The sequence below is a fragment of the Prenolepis imparis genome, unplaced genomic scaffold (assembly GCF_030444845.1).
Source record: "Prenolepis imparis isolate NDT839.2.m4 unplaced genomic scaffold, iyPreImpa1.0 SCAF_14, whole genome shotgun sequence".
Lineage (NCBI taxonomy): Eukaryota > Metazoa > Arthropoda > Insecta > Hymenoptera > Formicidae > Prenolepis > Prenolepis imparis.
Genome location: NW_028141172.1, coordinates 8955432 through 8978864, shown reverse-complemented (window position 1 = coordinate 8978864; position 23433 = coordinate 8955432). Strand labels below are relative to the sequence as shown.

The 23433-nt window shown below is 24.7% G+C and overlaps 2 protein-coding genes across 2 annotated transcripts; both read right to left on the bottom strand.

Moving 5' to 3' along the window:
* Positions 1 to 5: 5 nt before the first annotated feature.
* LOC145945081 (uncharacterized) lies at positions 6 to 2880 on the bottom strand. The gene is made up of 6 exons (XM_083053916.1): positions 1662 to 2880; positions 1317 to 1496; positions 753 to 1157; positions 540 to 689; positions 136 to 422; positions 6 to 50 (listed from the first exon to the last, which is right to left on the bottom strand). Exons 1-6 carry the CDS (start codon positions 2878 to 2880, stop codon positions 6 to 8), a joined length of 2286 nt encoding a protein of 761 aa, XP_082910042.1.
* A 15153-nt stretch (positions 2881 to 18033) lies between these two features.
* LOC145945080 (aminopeptidase Q-like) lies at positions 18034 to 18513 on the bottom strand. The gene has a single exon (XM_083053915.1). The coding sequence runs from the start codon at positions 18511 to 18513 to the stop codon at positions 18034 to 18036; it is 480 nt and encodes a 159-aa protein (XP_082910041.1).
* Between the last annotated feature and the right edge of the window lie 4920 nt (positions 18514 to 23433).

Genomic DNA, 23433 nt, shown 5'->3' with positions numbered 1-23433 from the left:
AATCATTATATCATCTTCAATCTGAATAGATGTTGAAGTGATTTGGTCTTCTAAAGGAATTGATTGAAGAATAACAGGATTATTACTTATCCATTTCTTGAGTGGGAAACCGCCCGCCATGCATAGATTATTTACTTGTTGAACTTTTTCTTGAGCTTGCTGAATTGTATCAGCTCCTCCAAAAATGTCGTCTACATATCGTCCTTTTGTTAAAATAGGAATAGCAAGAGGAAATTTTTGACCTTCGTCAATGACAAGCTGTAACATCGCACGAAGTGCTAAAAAAGGAGCACAAACTAGACCATATGTTACTGTGGTCAATTGATAAGTAACAATATTATTAAATTCATCAATCCATAAAATACGTTGAAAATCCCAGTCTTCTGGATGTACTTTAATTTGTCTGTACATTTTTTCTACATCTGAAGTAAATACATAACAAAATTGCCTAAACCAAATAAGAACATTAAATAAATCTATTTGTAATTTTGCTCCAGTATGAAGTAAATCGTTTAATGAAAATCCTGAAGTTGTATGACTTGATCCGTTGAATACTACTCTTAATTTTGTTGTCAGACTACTTTCTCGAAAAACTCCGTGATGTGGCAAATAATAAACATGTTGAGGTTCTGGATAAGAATTTGGTACAGATTTCATATGTTGAAGTTTTTCATATTCTTTTAAAAATTCTGAATAAGAATGTGCATAGCGAAAATTTGATGCAAATTTCTTGAATAAACTTGTAATCGTACGAATTGCCTTTGTTTGAGAATTTCCTAGTTTTTCAATGGATTCTTTGAATGGTAATTTAACTATGTAGCGACCTTGAGCATCACGTGTATAGGTAGATTTAAAATGATCTTCACATTCTTGATCCTTAGAAGATAAAGAAGAACCTTTTAATAATGGAGTTTCTTCTAATTTCCAAAATTGTTGAAGTAAATCATGAAGTTCTCTATCCAGAGAAACATGATAACTTTGAAGGTTACTTGACGATGAATTTGAATTGAATGGACCGGAAATTATCCATCCAAATTTAGTTAATTGAGCAATTGGAGAATCTTCGTTTCCTTTAATAAGACCTTCTTCGATAATTTGATTGTAAACATCAGATCCTAATATTATATCAATAGATCCAGGTACTCGGAAATCAGGATCTGCTAATTTTAGTCCGTTTAAATGTGACCAATTTGGTGTATTTACTTTCACAGATGGAATTGATGAAGTAAGTTTTGGTAAAATATGTGCAAAAATGTAAATTATTGAATCTTCAAAATTATCGTTATGACATGATTTTAATTTAAAAGAAACTGTACCTCTAGTTCTATTAGATTTTTTACCTCCTATTCCAATTAAAGGAATAGAAGAATGTTTCCGAGGTAATTTTAGTTGTTGTGCTAGTCGTTCAGAAATCAACGAAATTTCAGAACCCTGATCTATTAGAGCTCGAACTTTAACGTTTTCTTCATTTTGTTTTACAATGACTTGAGCTGTTGCTAAAAGGACATATGAAGAAGTAATTTCATGTCATGTTGAATGTAGTACATGGGTTTCAGTTGATTTCGAAGATGTTATAGTAGAATCTTTTAATTTAGCAGTTTCAGAATCTGATTTTGTATTTGATAGTAGGTTAGCTTGATGAATAGACGTATGATGTTTACGCCCACATTTGTGACAACGTTTCAATACTCGACATGTGGATACACGATGTAATCCTAAACAATTGTAACACAACTTGTTTTTAGATATAATTGCCAAACGTTGTTGAACAGTTTTTGAAGTATATTGCGGACAGTTTGATATATAATGATTGGATGAACATATTGTACATGAATTCGTATTATTTAAATTATTATCCTTAATTTTTCCTTGATAATGTGATTTTACTGATTGTTGAGTTTGAGAAGATTTTCCAATTCGCGATTTTTCAAAAGTTTGAAGAGAAAGCATTCTAGTGACTAAAAATTCACTGAATTGATTCCATGATGGAGGTTCTTTAGATGATCCTAAATGGTGTTCCCATGCTTTGACAGATTCTGAATCTAATCGCTGAACCGTAATAAATATTAAAAAATCATCCCACGTTGAAATAGGTCGTTGCAGTGTTTCTAACGTTCGATAAATTTGCATGATATTCGTATATAATTGTTCCATTTCGCTAGCAGATTCTTTCGTCATGCGTTTCAAAGTAATTAAAGAATGTAACGCTGCATTAATTAATAGCCGTTTGTTTTCATAAAATGATATTAAAGAATCCCACGCTTTTTTAAAGTTATCTGCTGTGAGCGAAGTATTTTTTAAAAGATGTGCTGCAGATCCGATGAGACTTGTTTTTAAATATTGCAGTTTCTCAACTGAAGTTATTGTTGGATTTGTTATTACAAGAGAGCTGAATAAATCTTTAAATGATAGCCAATCTGCAGGTGAACCGTTGAATTTTGGAATATCAATTCGAGGCAATCGTGCATGATGAAAAAATGTTGGAATATTTGAAGTTGAATTTTGAGAATTAGACGAATTAGATTCCATTGTTGATGTCTTCTTAGTAATTTCGTTTTCAGTATCAAGAAAAGAATTAATTTTTTCCACTGCCTCGAGGTAACATTCATGTGTCATTGAAAAAAGATTATCCGAAAAATATAAATGATTATGTATGGTTAATCGATCATTGGGACTTAGCTGAGTTATAGATATTCCAATTGCTTCATGAACTAGTGAGAATTTTTCCCAATTTTCTTTAAGGGACGTTAAACGAGCTTGTACTCTTTGAGGTGAAATGTTTGATTCTCCAACTTTAGTAAAATTATCGACAGCATTTGCAATTAAATCCATGAGTGCGAGCTGTTGCTCAATCTTGTTTTGAATGTGACTGATTCTCATTTTTGTCGCTCTTTATATATCCGGCTCGAAGGACCAAAAATTGTATAAATTTAAACCTAAATGAAATCGGAATAACGAATAGAAAATAATTTTGACTTTATTTTAAAAACAACATAATTAAAATTTTAAATATTTATTTTATATAATGTTAATATAATCAAAAGAAGAAAAAAAGTAATTAAATTACTAAAAATAGAACTGAAAAGATTTTAATGAATATAAATTATTAATATTTTGAAACATTTAATAACTATAAATTTTATAATAAAAGAGTAAAATATTATTTTATAATAGATATTGAGTTATTTCTGGAAAAAACCATTCTCTAAGGTTAGAAAAGAATAACCAGAACCTTAGAGAAGAATATTTTACTATGGTTTTTGAATGAAGATTGTTTTATTAAGAAAGAAGAAATTTTTCTGGAATGTTCATCAGATCGATTCTTTAGGCTAGAAAACATACCAAAGCCTAAGAATGAAAATACTCTCTGATCTGAGAACGAAATAATTCTACCAGAAAACTCTTATTATAAAGAAGTATTGAATTTATAAATACTTGATTATTGAAGAATTTTGATATGATCCTTTAATCTGAATGTCGACTGTGAGAGAATGTATTTTTTGAACTCTGTATGTTTGAGATACAGAAATTCAGCTGAATCACTCCAATCTTTTGAAAATAACTCCAATTGCGCTGAATCACTCCAATCTTTTGAATATAACTCCAATCGTTTTTGAGATTTCCTTAATCTTTTGAATCCCTTTGAATATTCAGAAAATATGTCTCTTCGAGAAAAAACAAATAACCGAACAAAACACACCGAATATAATGAACCCAGTCATAATTAAGAAAAGAAAGAATACATAAACTGAATTTGCAACGAATTATAAACATTACTTTAAATTATATAATGCGTATTAATAATTTATAACTATATATTTGAATAAACATTTTGTACATTTTAAACAATATTATTGTGTACTTTATCTGTCTACTTGTGTATATGCATTCTTATTATAATTGATCTCGTCTGTTTTTGTTAACTATTTTGTTGATAGATTTAATTTTTTATCAGCTTTTACCAATTTTTTATTTTGAAAAATTTTGTTTGTTAAATACGCAAGTTTGGATACTCATAAGATTTTCATGTACTTAAGGTATATCTTTTTATCTTTTGTTTAGAAAAGTTTATATGGATACATTTTTTTTTTTTAAATATATTTTCCAGTATATTTTTTTATGATATATAATTATTATATTACAATATATGTTTGTCACTTACCTTGTGTTTACATAAGTGTTGATACTCGTCCAAAATGCATTGTGGGGAACTATAAGTTCTAGATTGCGCCACATAATGAATCCTATTATAATAATATAAACTGTATAATTACACATAAATATGTATAATTATGTATATTTTAAATAATTTTAACACATGGTGTTCCTATAAATTCATGAGCAGCTTATAGTAGTTAAAGAAGAACTAATTTTAAATTAAAAAAGCTTGTTTTCATTGCAGCAAAATTAAAATAAGAAAAATTAAATGTAAAATTTAAATTTTAAAATTTTTTCTTATATATTTATGATTAGCAATTTAACTATTGTTTATTTATATTATTTACAAATTTTTTATATAAATATATATATGTATATATTTTAAAGTAATCAAATTATAATTTAGATATATATACATACCTGAAATACGATAAGGAGTAAACGATTTAACTTTAAATATACCAGGAATAAATATATTATAAATATCGTAAAGAAATTTAATGTCTTGATGACGAGATTCATGTTGAATTTGAACTATGAACAAGTCCATTATCCGGGAATTTGGAAAAGTCTAAAGAAAAACAAGCTTGCATTAAAAATATGCACTAATATATGCAATATTATTTGTTATATCTAAAAAAAACATTTATATTTTATATAATATAATAGTATATAATTTTATAGTATTTATAAATTTACACATACCTAATGTGTAAGTATTTGACATATAAAAAATGTTATTAAAATTATTCAAAAAATAAACTTGCCAGATATTTTAAATTATAATACAAAATTTAAATATACTTATTATCTGTTCTAATGTTTCTTTTTAAATTGTTAAGATATTGTTAAGAAATTGAAAAAAAAAATTATTTAATAATTTTTGGCTATTTCGGCTAATTTCTTCTATTATTTTATTCTTAACGAATAAAAGGGAGACAATTTCAGATCTTTTCATGTTGTCACAACATCAACAGAAAATGTCTTGTAATTAGCGTTTAGAAATTTATAATAATAATATAATATAATATAATAACCTTGTCGAGGATATACATTTCGAGGAATATAATGAAACCCTCGTTTAACCACCAGTGAGTACAACAAGACGGACTGAAGAGCTCACCGAATCATTGATATACTATATCATGAGCTATTGTGCGCATTACTATATTTTTAAACGCAGCAGGATGTATTTCTTCATTGTGAATAACATATGTTTCACTGAAAATTGTATACAATAGGATTGTCAATATATTTTTTGTTATAAGCTTGCATTAATGAATTAATTACACTTTGATAAACAAAAGAAATTTAATTTTTTATAACAATGTATTTTTATGTATTATGTTAATTATATCTAATTATTTTATTTAACTTTACGTGCATTTCTCTTTATCTCTCTTTCTCAAAAATATAATAAGCAGACATTTATTTTCCCCATATTTTTTCTTTTAAATTTTCTAACATAATTCTTTGATTAATACAAAAAAGTATAGACATTATATTCATACATAATATTAAGTTCAATAATAAAGATATAAACGTATGTCCTTAACATAAAACTTAAAGTTGTATATAGTAATTCAATTAATTTTAAATTAATTTTATGAATTTGTGAATAAATAAATGTAGCTATATATTACATGATAAATATAAATAGTAATTATTTTATAATTTCACTATAATATTATAATACATGTGTTATCATTATTAATTAAAATCATTTATGGAAATTACTTTAAGCATCAATGTACATATATTTCTGAATTATTAAATTTTTTCTAAATGTTAAAATAACCGGGAAATGTTATAAATCTCTCTTTTATCCTAACAATAACCGTAGAAAAATGCATGTCTTTTAATTTTTTACTTTTAAAAGCTGAAAATAAAATACATTTTAATGAGTTATAATTATGACTATTTCTTAAATGTATGCATATATTACTTGTAAAGTCGCAGTCCCAAAGTCGGCCAGATTTTGTCTTCGAAAGTCGGAACAACGACATAATCCACTTTTGGGACGCTTTTGAAGATTTTCCAATTGTCTTCTAAATATAAAGTTACATTACCGACAACATATTGCGCCAATTTCATGTATGGTATCAAATTCGATCTGCACCACATATTGGTCCTGGTTTCCGTCTTATAAATAATTCCGTACAGATTGGACATATTTAATGTTATATCGTTTGTAAACATCGGAGGGGTCTTGTCGAACAGTGTCAATACCCTGTCATCATCAACAGATTTGTATCCTTGTATCGGCATATTCGATAAAAATGTGTATTTTTTATCGTGTTCTACTGAAATCTTAAAGGTGGCACGTAATTTCGACGCTTCCCAACATGGAAATAATAGGACTTTTCTGCGTTGAAATAATGTTGCAACAAATCTAAAACATTTTAACAAATTTTTAACAATTGTTGGTATAGAAATATTAAGAATCGCAGAATGTACAAATTTGAGAAGAATAATATTCTGTAGCATTAACTTTATTATCTTATTATTATATATAGGCAAAAGTATGCTAAATCGTACTCCTTAAATATTAAAATTGCAATCAAACTATCAAAGAAATGACAAAATTTTTTTATTTATTTTAATCTAAAGTACTTAGTCAACCATATACGCTAAACATTAACAGAAATTTATCATTGTTTCATATCGTAAATTAAAAACTTTTTAAAAGTAGTATCTGGTTTTACGATTTACAAAACCGGTTTGCTAAATTGTACCATTAGTTTTTAAATCGTACTCTAACAAAAAAATTAAAAAATTGTAACAAAAAGTCTCATTTTCTACAAAAGTTCTCAATTCGTAAATAAATAAGTATTATTTCAATGTAATTATAAAATTTGATAATATTTTTATCAATTGTCCATCTAAATATAAAGAAAAAAAAACGAATGTCTAAATAAAAAAATTAATTTAGTAAATCGTACCAACAGTATAATGTATTATATATATATATATTTATATATATTACATATATATATTATATATATATATTACATATATATATATATTATATATATATTATATTTATTTTATATAAAAGCTTATTTTTCTAATATACCTTATATACTCACATTTTATTTTCTTTTCCGCCTGTGTACCAAGTTTGTGAAAACTCTACTGTGTCATTAATATGGTTCAAAAACTTAGTATATAGAGTATAAAATCCGCATTCCAAGTTTTTTTCAGGCAATAATTGTTTGGTTAAATTATGAATGACTATTCGCTCTTCACGCTTATATAAACGCTTTGGTATATAGATTATACCTTTGTAAGTCGACTTTAAATATAGTTCAGTTAATTTTGTATATTGTGATATAAAGAAAATTAGGTTTTGCATTGGACATTTAATATAGAAAGCGGCTTCGGACTCTCCTTGAAACAAGTAATCTGACACCAGTGATATATTAAAGTTATAATGAAGCGGTATCAGACAGATCAAGGAATGATATCCAGTTACACTATGCCATTTAGTCTTCGCATTTTTATCGGTATCAGAAAAAGCCATTGCCATTACAAAAATATATAATAAACTATTTAATGACAATTTTTGGAACATCGTGACAAGTCTCGGATAAACTTCCGAAAACCTGACACCTCTGATTTTTCTAGGGCTTGGTATAGTACTGTTTTTGGGTGCGCTGATCAGAAATATCAACATGAAAATCACCGACAAGGTCATCTTCAAGGCCAAACATCGAAAAAATTGTATATTTCCTAAAAAAGGTTTCAAACACAACTTTAATTAGTTTAAATGAAATATCGTGCCTAATGGGGGGCTGCGCCCCCCAAACCCCCCCCTGAAAACTAACCTAACCTAACCTAACTCACCCAACATTGTGCTTAGTCCATGTTGTGCAAAATACGAAAATGTGCAGCTTTTGACTTTCGGGTTGCGTTATCATCGTTCGCCGCCACGTGGCCGCCAAAGGAACCAATGCGCTACATTAGCACGGCCGCGGCGCGCCGCGGCGCGGGCACGTCAAATATATCAGGCGATACATTTATGATGTTTTACTCAGAAAATAATTGTTCTACAAAAAAAATGTATAGAACATAAAAGATGTATTTTTTTAAGGGCTACAAGTTTGGTTTGAAGCATTTTTCTGTAAAATTGAGATTAACTGAAATAATGCAGAAAAATATAATTTTTTCGATGTTTGACCTTGAAGATGACCTTGTCGGTGATTTTCATATTGATATTTGTGATCAGCGCACCCAACAACAGTAGTATACCAAGCCCCATAAAAATCAGAGGTGTCAGGTTTTCGGAAATACAGCCCAAGTCTCATCTTAAATATCTGCAAAAACGTTTCCTTGCTAAAAATAGTAAGTAAGAGAATAGTAAATAAGAACACAACACAGCAGTATAGAACATGTTAAGGCTCCTGGATCTTCGTCGACCATGTTGGAATTGTGACGTCATAGGTGAGAAAACACACACTAAAAATTCTTAGATGTCATTTTTAAGTGGAAAAATATTTCGATAAAACGTTATTTCAGATGGCTTCAGCATACTTTTAAAATACCTCGAAAACTATTTTTATCCCTTGACAGTCTCAATCAACAACCGTAAAATGATAGCGTGTGCTTTCTCGCCTCTGACGTCATAATCTAACATGGCCGCGGGGAGGACCTAGGAACCTTAATGCAAAAAATGCAAAATTATCGATTCCAGTAAGAAAAGGAAAACATATTTTTAAAAATTACAGAAATTTAAGAAAAAGATACGCATTTGCTTCATGCTCAATACTCTGAATAATTAAAATAGAAACAGGAAAGTAGGTACGTATATCCCATTTTGCTAAACATTATTTGATTAACTATGTGATTATGTGACAATATCTGTATTTTTTAAAAATTAATTTACTAAATAAAGTCTTGCATAGCTGTATAATTTTCGATTTGCTAAGCATTTTTATTCTTGATTAATTTATAGTTCATATTTAAAACAGCAATGTATTATATTAGATATATTCAATTTTAAGATCATTCGAGGTATTCAAAATACAAAAATACATGTTTTGCTATATATATTAAATATGTTGTTACAATTTATATCTAAATGTTTTCATGTTATCTGCAATATGCAAAATATAAAGATAATTGAAATAAAAGAAATGTAAATTTTACTTAAATATTGAATAAAAACATCTTTTATTAATTATAAACTCTAATCGCGAATTCTTTACATATTTTTATATGATTATATTTCAAAGAAATCTGAACGTTTTGTATCTGACTTACCTTATTTTTTTAATCACGTGCCGTTACTTTAACCAAAAATATATTGCTTAATTGTGATGTTATCTCTTCAAAGGACCATCGAAATCTGACGACGTTTGCAGTATGATAACATGTGAAATACATAATCTCACGTAAATAGCTTCTCAAGGTTATACATAACAAACGTCTTATTCGATCATTACTAAATCGATAAAAGTTGATACATAGTTAAAAAGTTCTCGGGAAACAGTTTGTCCATTACAATTTAAAATAATTTTCAAGAAATTTAATCAGGAAATTAAATGTTATATGCAAACAGAAATATATTTTTATTTTTGTCTGATTTTTATAAAGAATTATTTCTTTCTTTGTTACAACTTATTGGATGATGTATGAAATAAGTACATCATTTCACATTTTTTCTATTTTCTTACTGAATATTTATTCTAATGTAATATTAGAAGAATTAAAAATTCTATGATATACGGGATCAATAATGCAACATTCAACTTTTTACAAAGTAAAGGAAAATTGATACGGCTTTCATATGAGAAACACACAATTAAATCCTTCGAACAACAATTTAATTTCTTCTTTACGCAGTACAAAAATTTCATGGTAAGAACACATCTATTTTAGCATCGTATAATTTAAAACAATATTTTTTGAAAACAGTTTTTTTAAAAATCTTTAGTATATAAAAAAATAATTTTTTTCAAAATTTTATTAATATGCATAAATAGAGATGTTCTTACAATAAATTTTTATAAATTGTGCACTGTATATAATCATTTAATTTCTTACAAAAAATAAGTTTTTCTTGAAATTTACGCAGTATCATCTAGTTCTTAATGCTCTAAAAAATTTAAATTTTGAAATTCAATATGTTTGTAGTTAAATTGGTAACTCACAATATGCTTTATTCTTTACTTTCATATTATTTTATTTAATTATAATCTAAGAATATGTTCAGGTGGTAAATGTTATTTTTCTTAATCTTCTCGTATTATTTTCCTTCTTAATAAAGATAAGATAAAATTACGTAATTATCATTAACATACACATATTTTACTCATTTACACATTTTGAGTTTATTTTATCTATCTTATCCAATCGTTAAAAAATTGTAACATAAAGGAGAAATTTGCATCAATATTATTGCACAATATAATACATATATTTAAGAAGTTAGAAAAAGATATTTTAGAAAATACAAAATAAACGTATAAAATTATATATTTCTGTTATTCGGCATTTTGGGGAATTATAATTACATTAAATTTCGTTACTAAAATTTTTATTATGTTACAAATAATTAAAAATTATTAAAAATTATAAAAAATAATTAAAAACAATTTATACATAATATAACAAATATATTAATAATAAAATACTAATTTTTATAAAATTGATTTTTATAAAAATTTTTATAAAAATTAATATAAAATAAAATTAATATAAGAAATACTAATATTAATATTAACTATTACATTTACATATTAAATGTACTAAGTAAATATTAATAATAAGTCATCAAGATACTGATTGTTCATAACCTATATATACATATATAAATTTAACATCTTCTATTTATTTAACTACATATCTCAGTATTAATATTCAATAGAGCGTTATATAATCAATATACATAATACACACACACATTTATAAAACATTATAAATATATAAAAACTTATTTCAAATATTTATAATACACAATTGGACGTTTTATAAATAATGGATGCTTTATAGTTGTTGTGCTATATAATTGTTGATGTATGTGTTGTATTTGCATCTATAATAAATTAAGTAGACGTATCGAGCTTCTCATAGAAACTTTGAAGAAATTTTAGTTGGTCGTTTATCTTACGAGAACGTGCTATTAACTTGTCTTTAACGTGTTGCAAATTTAATTGTGGTACATTTTTCTTCGCGAATTCATATATCTGAAATAAATATTATTTTAATTTTAATATTTCATTAATCAGTAATTTCGTAATGAATAATCATGAAAAACGAATGCAAGTTTTTTAAATTGTTAACATAATTATATCGACATAATATAAATTATCTGAAAAAAGAAAAAAAAATACGTACATTATATATATTACAATATAAGATATGTAATACATTTTGATAAAAATAATTATTAATAGAAACTTTATAAATAAGTATATTTACCTCTTCAAATACGAACCCGGAATACACATTATTAATAATCACATTTAATGCTGCATTCACATTAACTTGTCTATATAAGAACAAAACAGTATGTATGACACACATACATAATAAATCTTTATAATAAATAAGCAGTATATTTTTATAAAAAAGATGTTATTACCTGTGCTTTAAAATGTCATAAAAATTCAATATTTTTTTAATCATTGTAATATTCTTAGCATGTATCGAAAGAGTAGAAAGAAACATGTTGGCAGTTAAAGCATAAATTTTACGTTCTTTCTCTTTTTTTAGTGTTTCATCTATATTATTATCTTTGAATTGATCTTTTTCAAATGCTTTTAAAAGAAATGTCAGATAATAAATGATAATATTGGAATCGTTGGCATAACTAAAGCATTCCAACACTTTATTATTAATTTTTTCTTTGTTTAGGCTAGATGTTTTTTGCCATATATTGATCCATATAGAAAAGTTTGCAGTCTTTAAACCATTACAATAAGTCCATCTCTGCCACCCAAGCAAAATTCTACGACATATGAAAAGGAAATGTTTTATTTTTTAATATATCTCTTATCAGTATTTAGTATATATGTATATATTAATAAATATCCAGAAATAAAATTCAAGTATAATCAAATATAAATATATAAAATTATATATTTATATATAAAATATGTGTGTCTATATATGTTTTTCTTTCTCTTGTATAATGTCTGTTCACAGATACAGAAAGAATAATGGAAAAATTCAGAAGAAAAATGGAAAAATAAGTTCTATATTAATTCTTATATTGAAAAAAATTAAAATACTAAAAAATCTAAAAAAATTATAGATATAAATAACATATTTTATATATGATTATGTATAAAGATATCTTCTCTCATTTCTTTAAATTATATTTTTTCTAAAAAATTTAATGCATAAATTATTTTTTCAATTATTTTTCATTTATTTATTATGTTCCCGTATACGGACAAAAATTATATATATATATATATATATATATATATATATATATATATGTATGTCAGAAAAGTAATGAGATGTATATATGTATAAGTATAAACATATTTTATATACAATAAATATATATTATATATTTATATTTTATCTTATATGGCCTTCTTTTCTTAAGTAATATATCAAATATAACACAAGGTTTAAAAAGACACAGAAATATAATGATTAAGACACTTACTTATTTTTTCCACTGTCACGTAGATACAATTCTAATTGACGTTTTGCCATTTTAATGCACAAAGGATTATCGACAATACATGTCCATTTTGCGAGTTGTTGTTTTAAATATTCATCAAAATCGTTAACAGTGGGTACCCTTTGATTGTACATATATTCTTCTATATTATCAAACAGGCTTTTTATTATCTTTAAAATTTCCTACAATTTGGTATGGAAAATAAGTTTTTCTGTGCGATCATTAAATTATTTATATAATTATTATTTATATAAACAAATATAATATATGCGAAAGAAATATACATTGACTAAAACTATTTTATTTCAGTAAGTGATTAAAATATGCTCTGAATTAATCAATTTCTTAAATAATTGTGTTCTTTTATGTCGCTTAAATACATAGAATCTTAATATTTATTTCATACGTTTTGATTCAAAATTTTCTAACTATTATTACACAGAAAATACACATAATTTTATCAATAATCTTTACAATAGACAATGTGAGTACCTACCTTAAAATATGCAGGATAATATATTGAATACAAAAATATATTTGATATTGATTCAAAGATTTTTAGCATAGGATACCATGCTACGTAATCTTTCTCTTGCCATAAATAGCTCGCGAGTTCCCAGAAAATAGGAAAATCAAGTTTTCTCTCCATCGCAAAATGAAACGCGTCATCGATAATTTGCGCTCGATTAAGAACATGTATATTAGTATAGCTTTTAGAATTCAAATAACGTGCAATTCTTCGCCAATTCTCGGGATCATAGTTGACGCGATAGTATCCTATTATTCAACAACTAAATTTTATCCATTATTACTTTAAATGAATATAGTAAAAAATATTATGAATTGTATATATTTTATTTTCTTATATTTTAAGCCGTATTAGAAATTAAATATGTGTGTATATATATGTATATCATAGTAAAAAATGCAAATTTCTTAATAATATTATCGATTATAAAATTATTTTACGCCGTTAATTGAAATAAAAAATTAAGTTCCAAAAAATTAAGCGATGTACAGAATTGTATAAATTTAACAGCAATATTGTAACATACTTTAAGACTCCTTGACTCGCCGCGATCATGTTGAAATGTAACGTCAAAAGCGAGAAAATACATGCTGAAAATTTTGACGTGCCATTTTTAGATGGAAAGATATTTTGATGAAACAACAACTTCAGATGGTTTCAGCACACTTTTAAAATACTCCAAAAACTATTTTTTTCCCTTTTACAGTCAATCAACAATCGTAAAATGATTGTGATATCAGACTTTGTCATGCGGAGTGACTGCGCATGTGCAAAGATCAGACTGGGCCTCATATTACAGTCATTTTACAGCTGTTGATTAATTATAAAGAGAAAAGATAGTTTTCGGAATATTTTAAAAGTGTGCTAAAGCTATCTGAAGTGCTATTTCGTCGAAAATATCTGTTTATCTAAAAATGGCACGCAAAAATTTTCAGCGTGTATTTTCTCGCCTCTGACGTCACAATCTAACATGGCCGCGGCTACCAAGGAACCTTAAAAGAATATTATTATTTGTAATGTGTGAAATATAATTTTAATCTTTATAAAAAAAATATTTAATTATTACAATTGAAATATATAATAAGGATAATTTGTTTGTATAACAAAAGAAAATAAGAAATACTAGTAAAAATACTATTATAATTTAATATTTACCAATTTGTTGTATGTTGACAATGATCCATTTATCTTTATTTTTAATGGGTATTTCCAACACCGGATTTGACTCCGTTAAAAAATAGTAAAAATACTTAATAGTTGTCAAACTTAAGTTAAAATTGATGTTCGTTTCCGTAGTATAGCTGACAGGTATAAAATATGGTCTTTGATCTAATATGTCTTTCGATATTTTCGATATGTTCACTCGATCGCTAGTATAATTTCGGGTGACATTTATTGCAGGAAAAGTCTCCTGTATAGTCCAAATATCCATTATCTGTTCTGCGTTCAAATGATTCTCTTCAGGATTTATATTATCTTTGACAATCTGCATAACGTTCCACAAATTATCAGGTATGTCCACATTAAAAAAAAAATATCTGTAAAATTTGACATTGCGCCAATTAACAAAATATATACATATATGTTTGCACTTTTTGATGCAATTTCAAACTTAAACACAGACAGAAGTTATTAATGGGTTTGTAATTTTTGTATATAGTTGAAGAATTAATTTTGTCTAGATGAACTTCGTTTCGCATTAAAAATTACAAATTCATAAACCACATAATTATATAAATTATATATTAAAAATACATTGAAAGCACAGCGTAATGTGAGATGGTATAACTTTCGTTGTTAATATACTATTGCAAAATGCTAATTATATTAAACGCATCATATATAATAATTCTTTAGCATTTTATTATTTATTTTAAATGTAAAACCAAAAATTTCTTCTTGTTGATCAAAAAGTATCGACTTTAAAATATATTTATGCTTAAACTAGATTTTTTTACAAAATTAAGTGCGTATCAATAAACTGCGTAAAATAGTACCAATAAATATTATACCCATTATAATTTAATTCTAAAAATTAATTCCCTAATTTTTTTAATCGTTTCTTAATATTTAATTTGTTATATTTAAGAAAATAACATATAATTGTGCATTTATGTGAATATTTGTATATATTAATTTTTTTTTATAATTGACCTAATTTCTGTTTTTGTTAAATTTTTAACAGTATTTATAAATATTTAATTTCTGAAATTTTTATTTGTTATTTATGCAAGTTTGAATATTTATTGGATACAATTTCATGAATTTAGTGTATGTTTTTTATTTTTTTGGGATGTTTCCATTTTGGCATTTGTTTTATATTTAATTTCTGTATGCTTGTGTGTGTGTGTATATATAATATATATATATTACTTACTGCATTCTTAAATATGTTCTGATACTTATCCAAAATATATCATGGAGTATACTTTCCAACATTCGCCAAAATATGGCTCCTATAATAAAAATATAAAATATATATAATTATATACTATTAAATAAACTTAAAGCACAATGTTCATGAATTCCAAAACCTAGCTAATATAATTTAAAAGAATTAAATTTTTATTTATAAAAGAATTAAATTAAGAATAAATAAATGTATAAAAAGAAATCTAAACTAATTTTGAATTAAAAAATATTTTTCTTAAAACTACAAAATTAAATTAAAAGAAAATAAATGTAAAATTAGAACTTTTTAATCTCTTTTTAGATATTTATAGTTATCAATTTATTTGAACTATTGTTTAATCATATTTACAAATTTATATACATATTACATATATATAATAAATATTTGTAAAAATAGATATATATATTATATAATAGTCCAATTATTATTCAAATATACAATATATACATACATACCTATGTAAGAAAAAAGAAAAATTGAATTAATTTTATATATTGTTTGCATTTTCCGTAATATTAATGATAGAAAATACAGTGTTTAAATGACGAGATTCATGTTTAATTTGGACTACGAACAAGTCCATCATCCGGAAATCATCAAAGGCCTACAAACAGATTGGTTTGATCAAATAAATATATATTCGGTTGCCGCCGTCTAAATTTTTTTCACTAATATTTTATAATAAAGGAATTTAATTATTTACAAGTATATGTACATTTTACTGTGTATTTTTGTCTCAAACATTTCAAAGCTTTTTAACACTAAACAACATTCTGCTATTTTATATTACAAAATATTAAATAATTATATAGTATCTTTATATATATTTATGTATAATATGTAGTTATTTGACATAAAAAATGTTTTTTAAATTTCCCAAAATATATACTTGCAAAGTTTTTCTAAGTTATAGTACATAATTAAAATATATATGTTATTGCTTCTGTAATGTTTAAATTTTCTAAATAAATAAGATATTGTGAAATATAAAAAAAAATAATACATTAGCATTTCTTCTATTTTAAACGAAAATGAGAAGAAAATTTAAGAATATTTTATATAGTCACAATAGCCACAAAAAATTTTTTATAATTAATGAATGTAATACAACCTTATCGATGATATATATTTCAAAGAACTTAGTGAAGCCTTCGTTTAACCACCAGTGACATCGACATGACGGATTGAAGATATCAAACCATTCACATGTTATATCATGAACTATTGAGAGCATTAATGTAGTTTTAATCTCAGCAGGATGTAGTTCTTTATTGTAGATAATATCTTCATTGTACATAATATCTGTTTCGCTGAAAATTATTCGTAAATAGTGCTGTTATTTCAAAACATTTTATTTTAGGCTCTTGCATAGTTTGCTTATATAAAAATTAATATATGTTGTACATATATTAGTTGCAAGATAATTCAAAAATTGTCAAACTAAAACAGAATTTTAAGCATAAAAATAGATCAATTATAAACGTTGATAGACAAAAAAATAGTTTTCTGCACCAATTTATTGAATGTATTATGTTAATTATATGTTATTATTTTGTATAACTTTATGTGCATACCTCTTTCTTGCTCTTTCTTAAAACTAAAGTAAGCGATAATTCTATTTTTCAATATTCTTCACACATCTTTCTTTCGATGTGATAAAATAAATCTTTTAGCAATTTTTTAATTAATACAAAAAATGTAGAAATTATACTCATACAATGAATTCAATGATAATAACATAAACATATGTTTTTAACATTATAACTTAAAATTACTACAATTAATTAAAAAATTTTTTAAATTCTTGATTTGAGATAATATAATAACGAAACAGTTTTTAAACGTATAAATCTGACTATTACATGATTATAAATGTAAGTTATTCTATTATAATATTACACATGTGTCATCGTCTCATTTATTAAAATTACTTAATTATATAAATTACTTTAGGCATAAATATAAACATATTTTTTTAAATATGTATATATATTAATATTATATTATAAATATAGTAATATTTTAAATAATATATTTATTATATTTATAAATATATTAAATAATATTTATAAATAATCTATATAATTAATATTTTAAATATATTAATATTATATTATAAATATATTAGATATTAAGGTGATCGAGTAAATGCTATTGTAAATCTTAGTTTAATAATAAGCCAATTCCAACAATAAGCGTAAAGAAATGCAAAACTTTGTATTTTTAAATTCTAATAACTATAAATAATTTTATATTTCAATTAATTATAATTATAATTATTTCTTAAATATATTACTTGTAAAATACGAATCCACAAGTCTGCCAGATTTTCTCCTCAAAATTCGGAATAGCGATATAATCAACCTTCGGAACGCTTCTTTTGATCTCCCAATTCTTCTTTAAATACATAGTTACATTTTCAACGACATATTGCGCGAATTTCATGTGGGATACCAAATGCGGTCTGCACCAGATATTGACCACATTCTCCGACGAATCAAGAACCGGATACAGATTATCAAACTCGTACATCACGATTGTTACGTCGTTCGGAGATATCGCAGGTGTCATGTGGAAATGAGTAATCATCATCGTATCCAAAAGTTCGTATTCTCGTATCGGCGTATTCGATAAAACTTTGTATATTTTGTCATGTTCCACGGAAATGTTAAAAGTGGCACTTAATTCCGGCTCGTCCAAACATGGAAAGAATACTCGGGCTCTTCTCGGCTGGTTTACTGCGAACACCAGTCTGCGACATTTTAATGACATGCTTATTTAGAGAATGACAACTTTTCAGCAATTATTGGTACAAAAATTATTAAGGATTGGAGAATTATTATGTCTTTTGATTTATAGCTAAAATATAATAATACACTTTCAAAATACTCCAAAAACTATTCTTTTCCCCTGACAGTCAATCAATAATCGTAAAATAATTGAAACATCAGATTTTGTCAGGCAAAATGACTGATGCGCATGTGCAAAGGACAGACTGAGCCTCATATTACAGTTATTTTACAGCTGTTCATTAATTATAAAGAGAAAAGGATAGTTTTCGGAATATTTTAAAAGTGTGCTGAAACCATCTGAAGTTGTTTGTTTCATCAAAATATCTTTTTATCTAAAAATGGCACGCAAAAATTTTTAACATGTATTTTCTTGCTTCTGACGTCACAATCCAACATGGCCGCGGCGAGTACCAAGAAACCTTAATATACATATATTATGTCAAGAATTATAATCTTATTCAGACATAAAAAATAACTTTATATATGCGACATGTAATTGTAAAACAATATATTTTATTTAGAATTTTTTATATATTTTATATATTTTTTTATATTTTTAATATATTTTATATTGTAAAACAATATGAAGCATATCACAAAAAAATTATGCATATTATAATTTTTGATGATAATGAAATTATTTGTTAAATATAATAATAAATGTTACAAAATTTAATATATAAATATATATATATAATATTAAATTTTTATATTTTTATATTGTTTATGTATTATATATACATATATATTGCTTATTTTTAATTTACTTTTAAATTTACTCACATTTTATGTCCATAATAGTTTAGGTCCAAAGTTCGCAAAAACTTCTCTGAAGTAAATTGAGCTAATAAATTTGAAAATTTTATTCTCACAATATATACTCCATACTCTAACAATAAGTTGTTTGCATGCCATAGGAAATCGATGAAATTAAGAACGATAGTTTCAGCTGCAGTATCACGTGTAAACTTCGGTGAATAAATCATTCCACTATCAGCCGACTTTACAGTTAATTTCATTATAGATATATAAGGTGATACATGTAAAGTTAGGTTTTGCATTTCACAATTAATAAAAACTGTGATATTGGAATCGCCCCACAACATGTGTCTTGACCCCAGTTTCATCTTCAAGTTATAATGAAGCGGTATCAGACAGTTCGACGAAAATGCCATTACCATCGCAACGATGTATAATAAAATATTTAATGACAGTTTTAGAAACATCATGTCAATCTTTGTTTCAAATATCTGCAAACACATATTTTAATTAAGAGTAGAATAAAGAACAAAAATGGACAACAAGTATAAGTATAAGGAAAATGTAAAACTGTCGACTCCTCCGTCGACTCCGTCCGAGGAAAGGGAAACATATAAAAAAATTGTAGCAATTTAAAAAAATATTTAATCCATTGAAACAGTTGTAAACTTTTATGAAAATTTTTTTATATACATTGCGTTTTATATACTTGCATTACATGATGTATCTTAAGCTTAAGTCAATAAATTTATGTTTTCTATTATATTAATTTAATTTTTTCGAAAGTAAAGAACATTGATACGAGTCTTATGTAAAAAACAAAATATAAATTCTTTGGGAAATTTAAATTGTTAAAATTTAAATAATTAAAATTCAATATCTTTGTCATATTTTTCTCCGCACCTCATAATATGGTTTACATTCTAACTTTATATTATATCGACGGAAATAACTTTTTTCTACTTTCTGTAATTATCATATTAAAATTATTTTTGACATATACACATACATTTAAACAATTAATTGTTTTGATGAAATATATTATCATGTCATAATTAAGTGTTAAATTCTTTTACGATTCTTGTTACAAATTTCTGATTCTTAGTTTCAGTTAATTAAAAGAGAAGTATATATGTATATATTTTGTTTTGCTAAGCATTATTTGATTAATTATGTGATAAAAACAATATCTGTAATTTTATAAAATTGCTAAGTTTTATATAGCTGTATAATATTCGATTTGACTATAATTTTTTTTCTTAACTGATCTGGTGACTTCAAACTTCGAGATTTAAAGAGATTGCAAAGGTAATTAAAGCGTGAAATAAAAATAATTCTTCGAGATTTATTTATTATATTATCTGTCGATGATATCTCGGAGAGACTTTATAAATATATTGATTTCTAAAATTTTGATCGTTTGAAAGTTGACGATAGCGACACTTTTACATGTATTTGTATATATATAAGTACAATATGTGCATATCTGTTTGAATTATATATTGTATCAAAGGCTATTTAAAAAGCGACAATACAGATGATGAGAAATATATAAATCAAATTTTTCTAGAAATTACACAAAAACGCGGAAATTATTAATACTAATTTAAAATTTTGTCTAATAAAACAGAAATACATATATTTAAATTGTTAATTATAGTTCCAGCTAATAACCTAAATTGTGTACACTTTCTCTGCTCTGAAATTAAAAAATCTAAACATATTTTATTTCTCGCAAGTTTATTTTGAAAAATTATCAAGTTTACAAATGTGTTTTTATATTCTTTCAATGCAATTATATATATTTTTCTCATGCATGGTAATGTATCATGTATTCTCTCGCATATTTTTTAAAAAGAGTTATCTAAATGTCTGTATATTTCATGACTTACCATGTTTATTGAATCACGACTCGTTATTTTAACCGTGTATCCCTCAATTCTATTCGAAGGACCATCGAAAACTGATGATGTTTCGATATGACAAATAATGAAATACATAGTGTAAATAATTCTTCTCAAGGTTATACTTAACATGCGTCTTATTCGATTGTTACTCGATCGGGAAAGTCAATACATGGTTAAACTCTCGAGAGATGTACTTTGATTTTTATATTTAAAATAATTTTTCTTGAAGTTCTTAGAAATTTTAAGAAGAAATTTATTATTTACACTTTTTCTAATGTTTAAACAAAATTATTTTATAGCGATAATTATACTAAATTTTGTAAAAAAACAAATACAACATATCACATTTTCTTCTATCTTTATTGGATTATTATTTTATTTTTTTATTTTGCGGATCTTTTTTTTAACTTTGCTACACTTTGTTTACATATTTAGAGACAAGATTTAACAACATTTAATGATATTTTTTTACTTCTTTTCCTTTTTTTCTTGGAGTAAATGTTAAGTTAGAATTCATAAATGTGTTTAATATAATATGTTCAAAATTCTACTTTGTTTTTCTCTTTTCATATTACTTTCCTTCTTAATAAAGATAAGATACAATTAATCGTCATTAACATACAAATATTTTATTCATTTATACATTCTAATTTTATTTTATTTATCTCATCCAAGCATTAAAACATTGTAACATAAAAGAGAAAGTCGCATCAATATTACTGCACAACGATATACATAATATTTTAGAAATTATAGAAAAATTTTTCAGAAGATACGAAATAAACATAAAATCATATATTTTTAGCACTCGGCATTTTGGAATTATAATTACATTAAATTTTATTATTAAAACTTTTAATATTTCACAAAAAAATTAAAAACAATAAATATATAATATTATAAAAATGCATTAATAACAAAATACTAATTATCATAAACATTAATATAAAATAATAATGCTAATATTAATATTAATTATTACATTTAAAGTAAATATTACTAATAATAACTAATATTACTAAATAATATATTAATGTTTATATCCCACATATATATATATTTTATATCTTATATTTATTTAATATATTAATATTTAATAGAGTGCTATAAGTATAATCAATATAAAGAAAATTATATACATGTGTGTTTGTGAGTATATAATAAAAATTACATAAATATAATTAACATTTATATTAATACTAAAATTGAATTATATGTGTGTATATATATATATATATATATATATATATATATATATACATATATATTGTATATATAAGAGCTAATTTAACTTTAAATACATTTAAATACATTTACAATATAATACAAGATAATTAGAAATAATGAAGAAAATAATTCAAATGAAGTGATGTAAGTAATAAGTAATTATAAATAAATAAGAAATATATAAAACACACATTATAATCATATAAAAAATTATTTTAAATATTTATGTTATATTGTTCGACATTTAATAAAAAATGGGTGCTGCAGTTGTTGATGTACTGTGTTATAGTTGCACCCATATCAATTCAAATAGACGTATTGAGCTTTTCGTTTAAACTCTCAATCGAACAAATTGTAAAAAAATTGCAACTGGTCGTCCACTTTATGAGAACGTGTTCTTAACTTGTGCTCAATATAATATTTGTAACGTGAGAGTGGCATATTTCTTCTCGCAAATTCACGTATCTAAAATAAATATTATTTGAATTTTGATTGTTTTATCAATCAGAAATTTTATAAAAAGATTTATAAAAAATAAGTATAACATTTACCTCGCCAAATAATTGTTTACCAGTATACGCATTATTAATAAGCACAATTAATGCCACTTCTATACTGACTCGACTATATAAAACAATTATATATATATATATATATATATATATATATATATATAGATATATATTTAATAAATCCTCACGATTATGTACACTTATATAGAATGAAAGTTATTACCTGTGTTTTAAATATGCATAATACTTTAGTATTTCTTTAAGTATTGCAGTGTTCTTAGCATGTCTCGCAAGAGTAAAGAGAAACATATTAGCAGTTAAAGTGTAAACTTTACGCTCATTTTCTTGTGCAAGCATCTCATGATCTCTTAACATTTCCTTTTCAAATTCCGGTATTACGTGCCACAGATAATTAAGGATAATGTTAGGATTTTCAGAACAACCAAAGTATTCCAACATTTTATAATCGGAATTTTCTTTGTACATATTTAATGC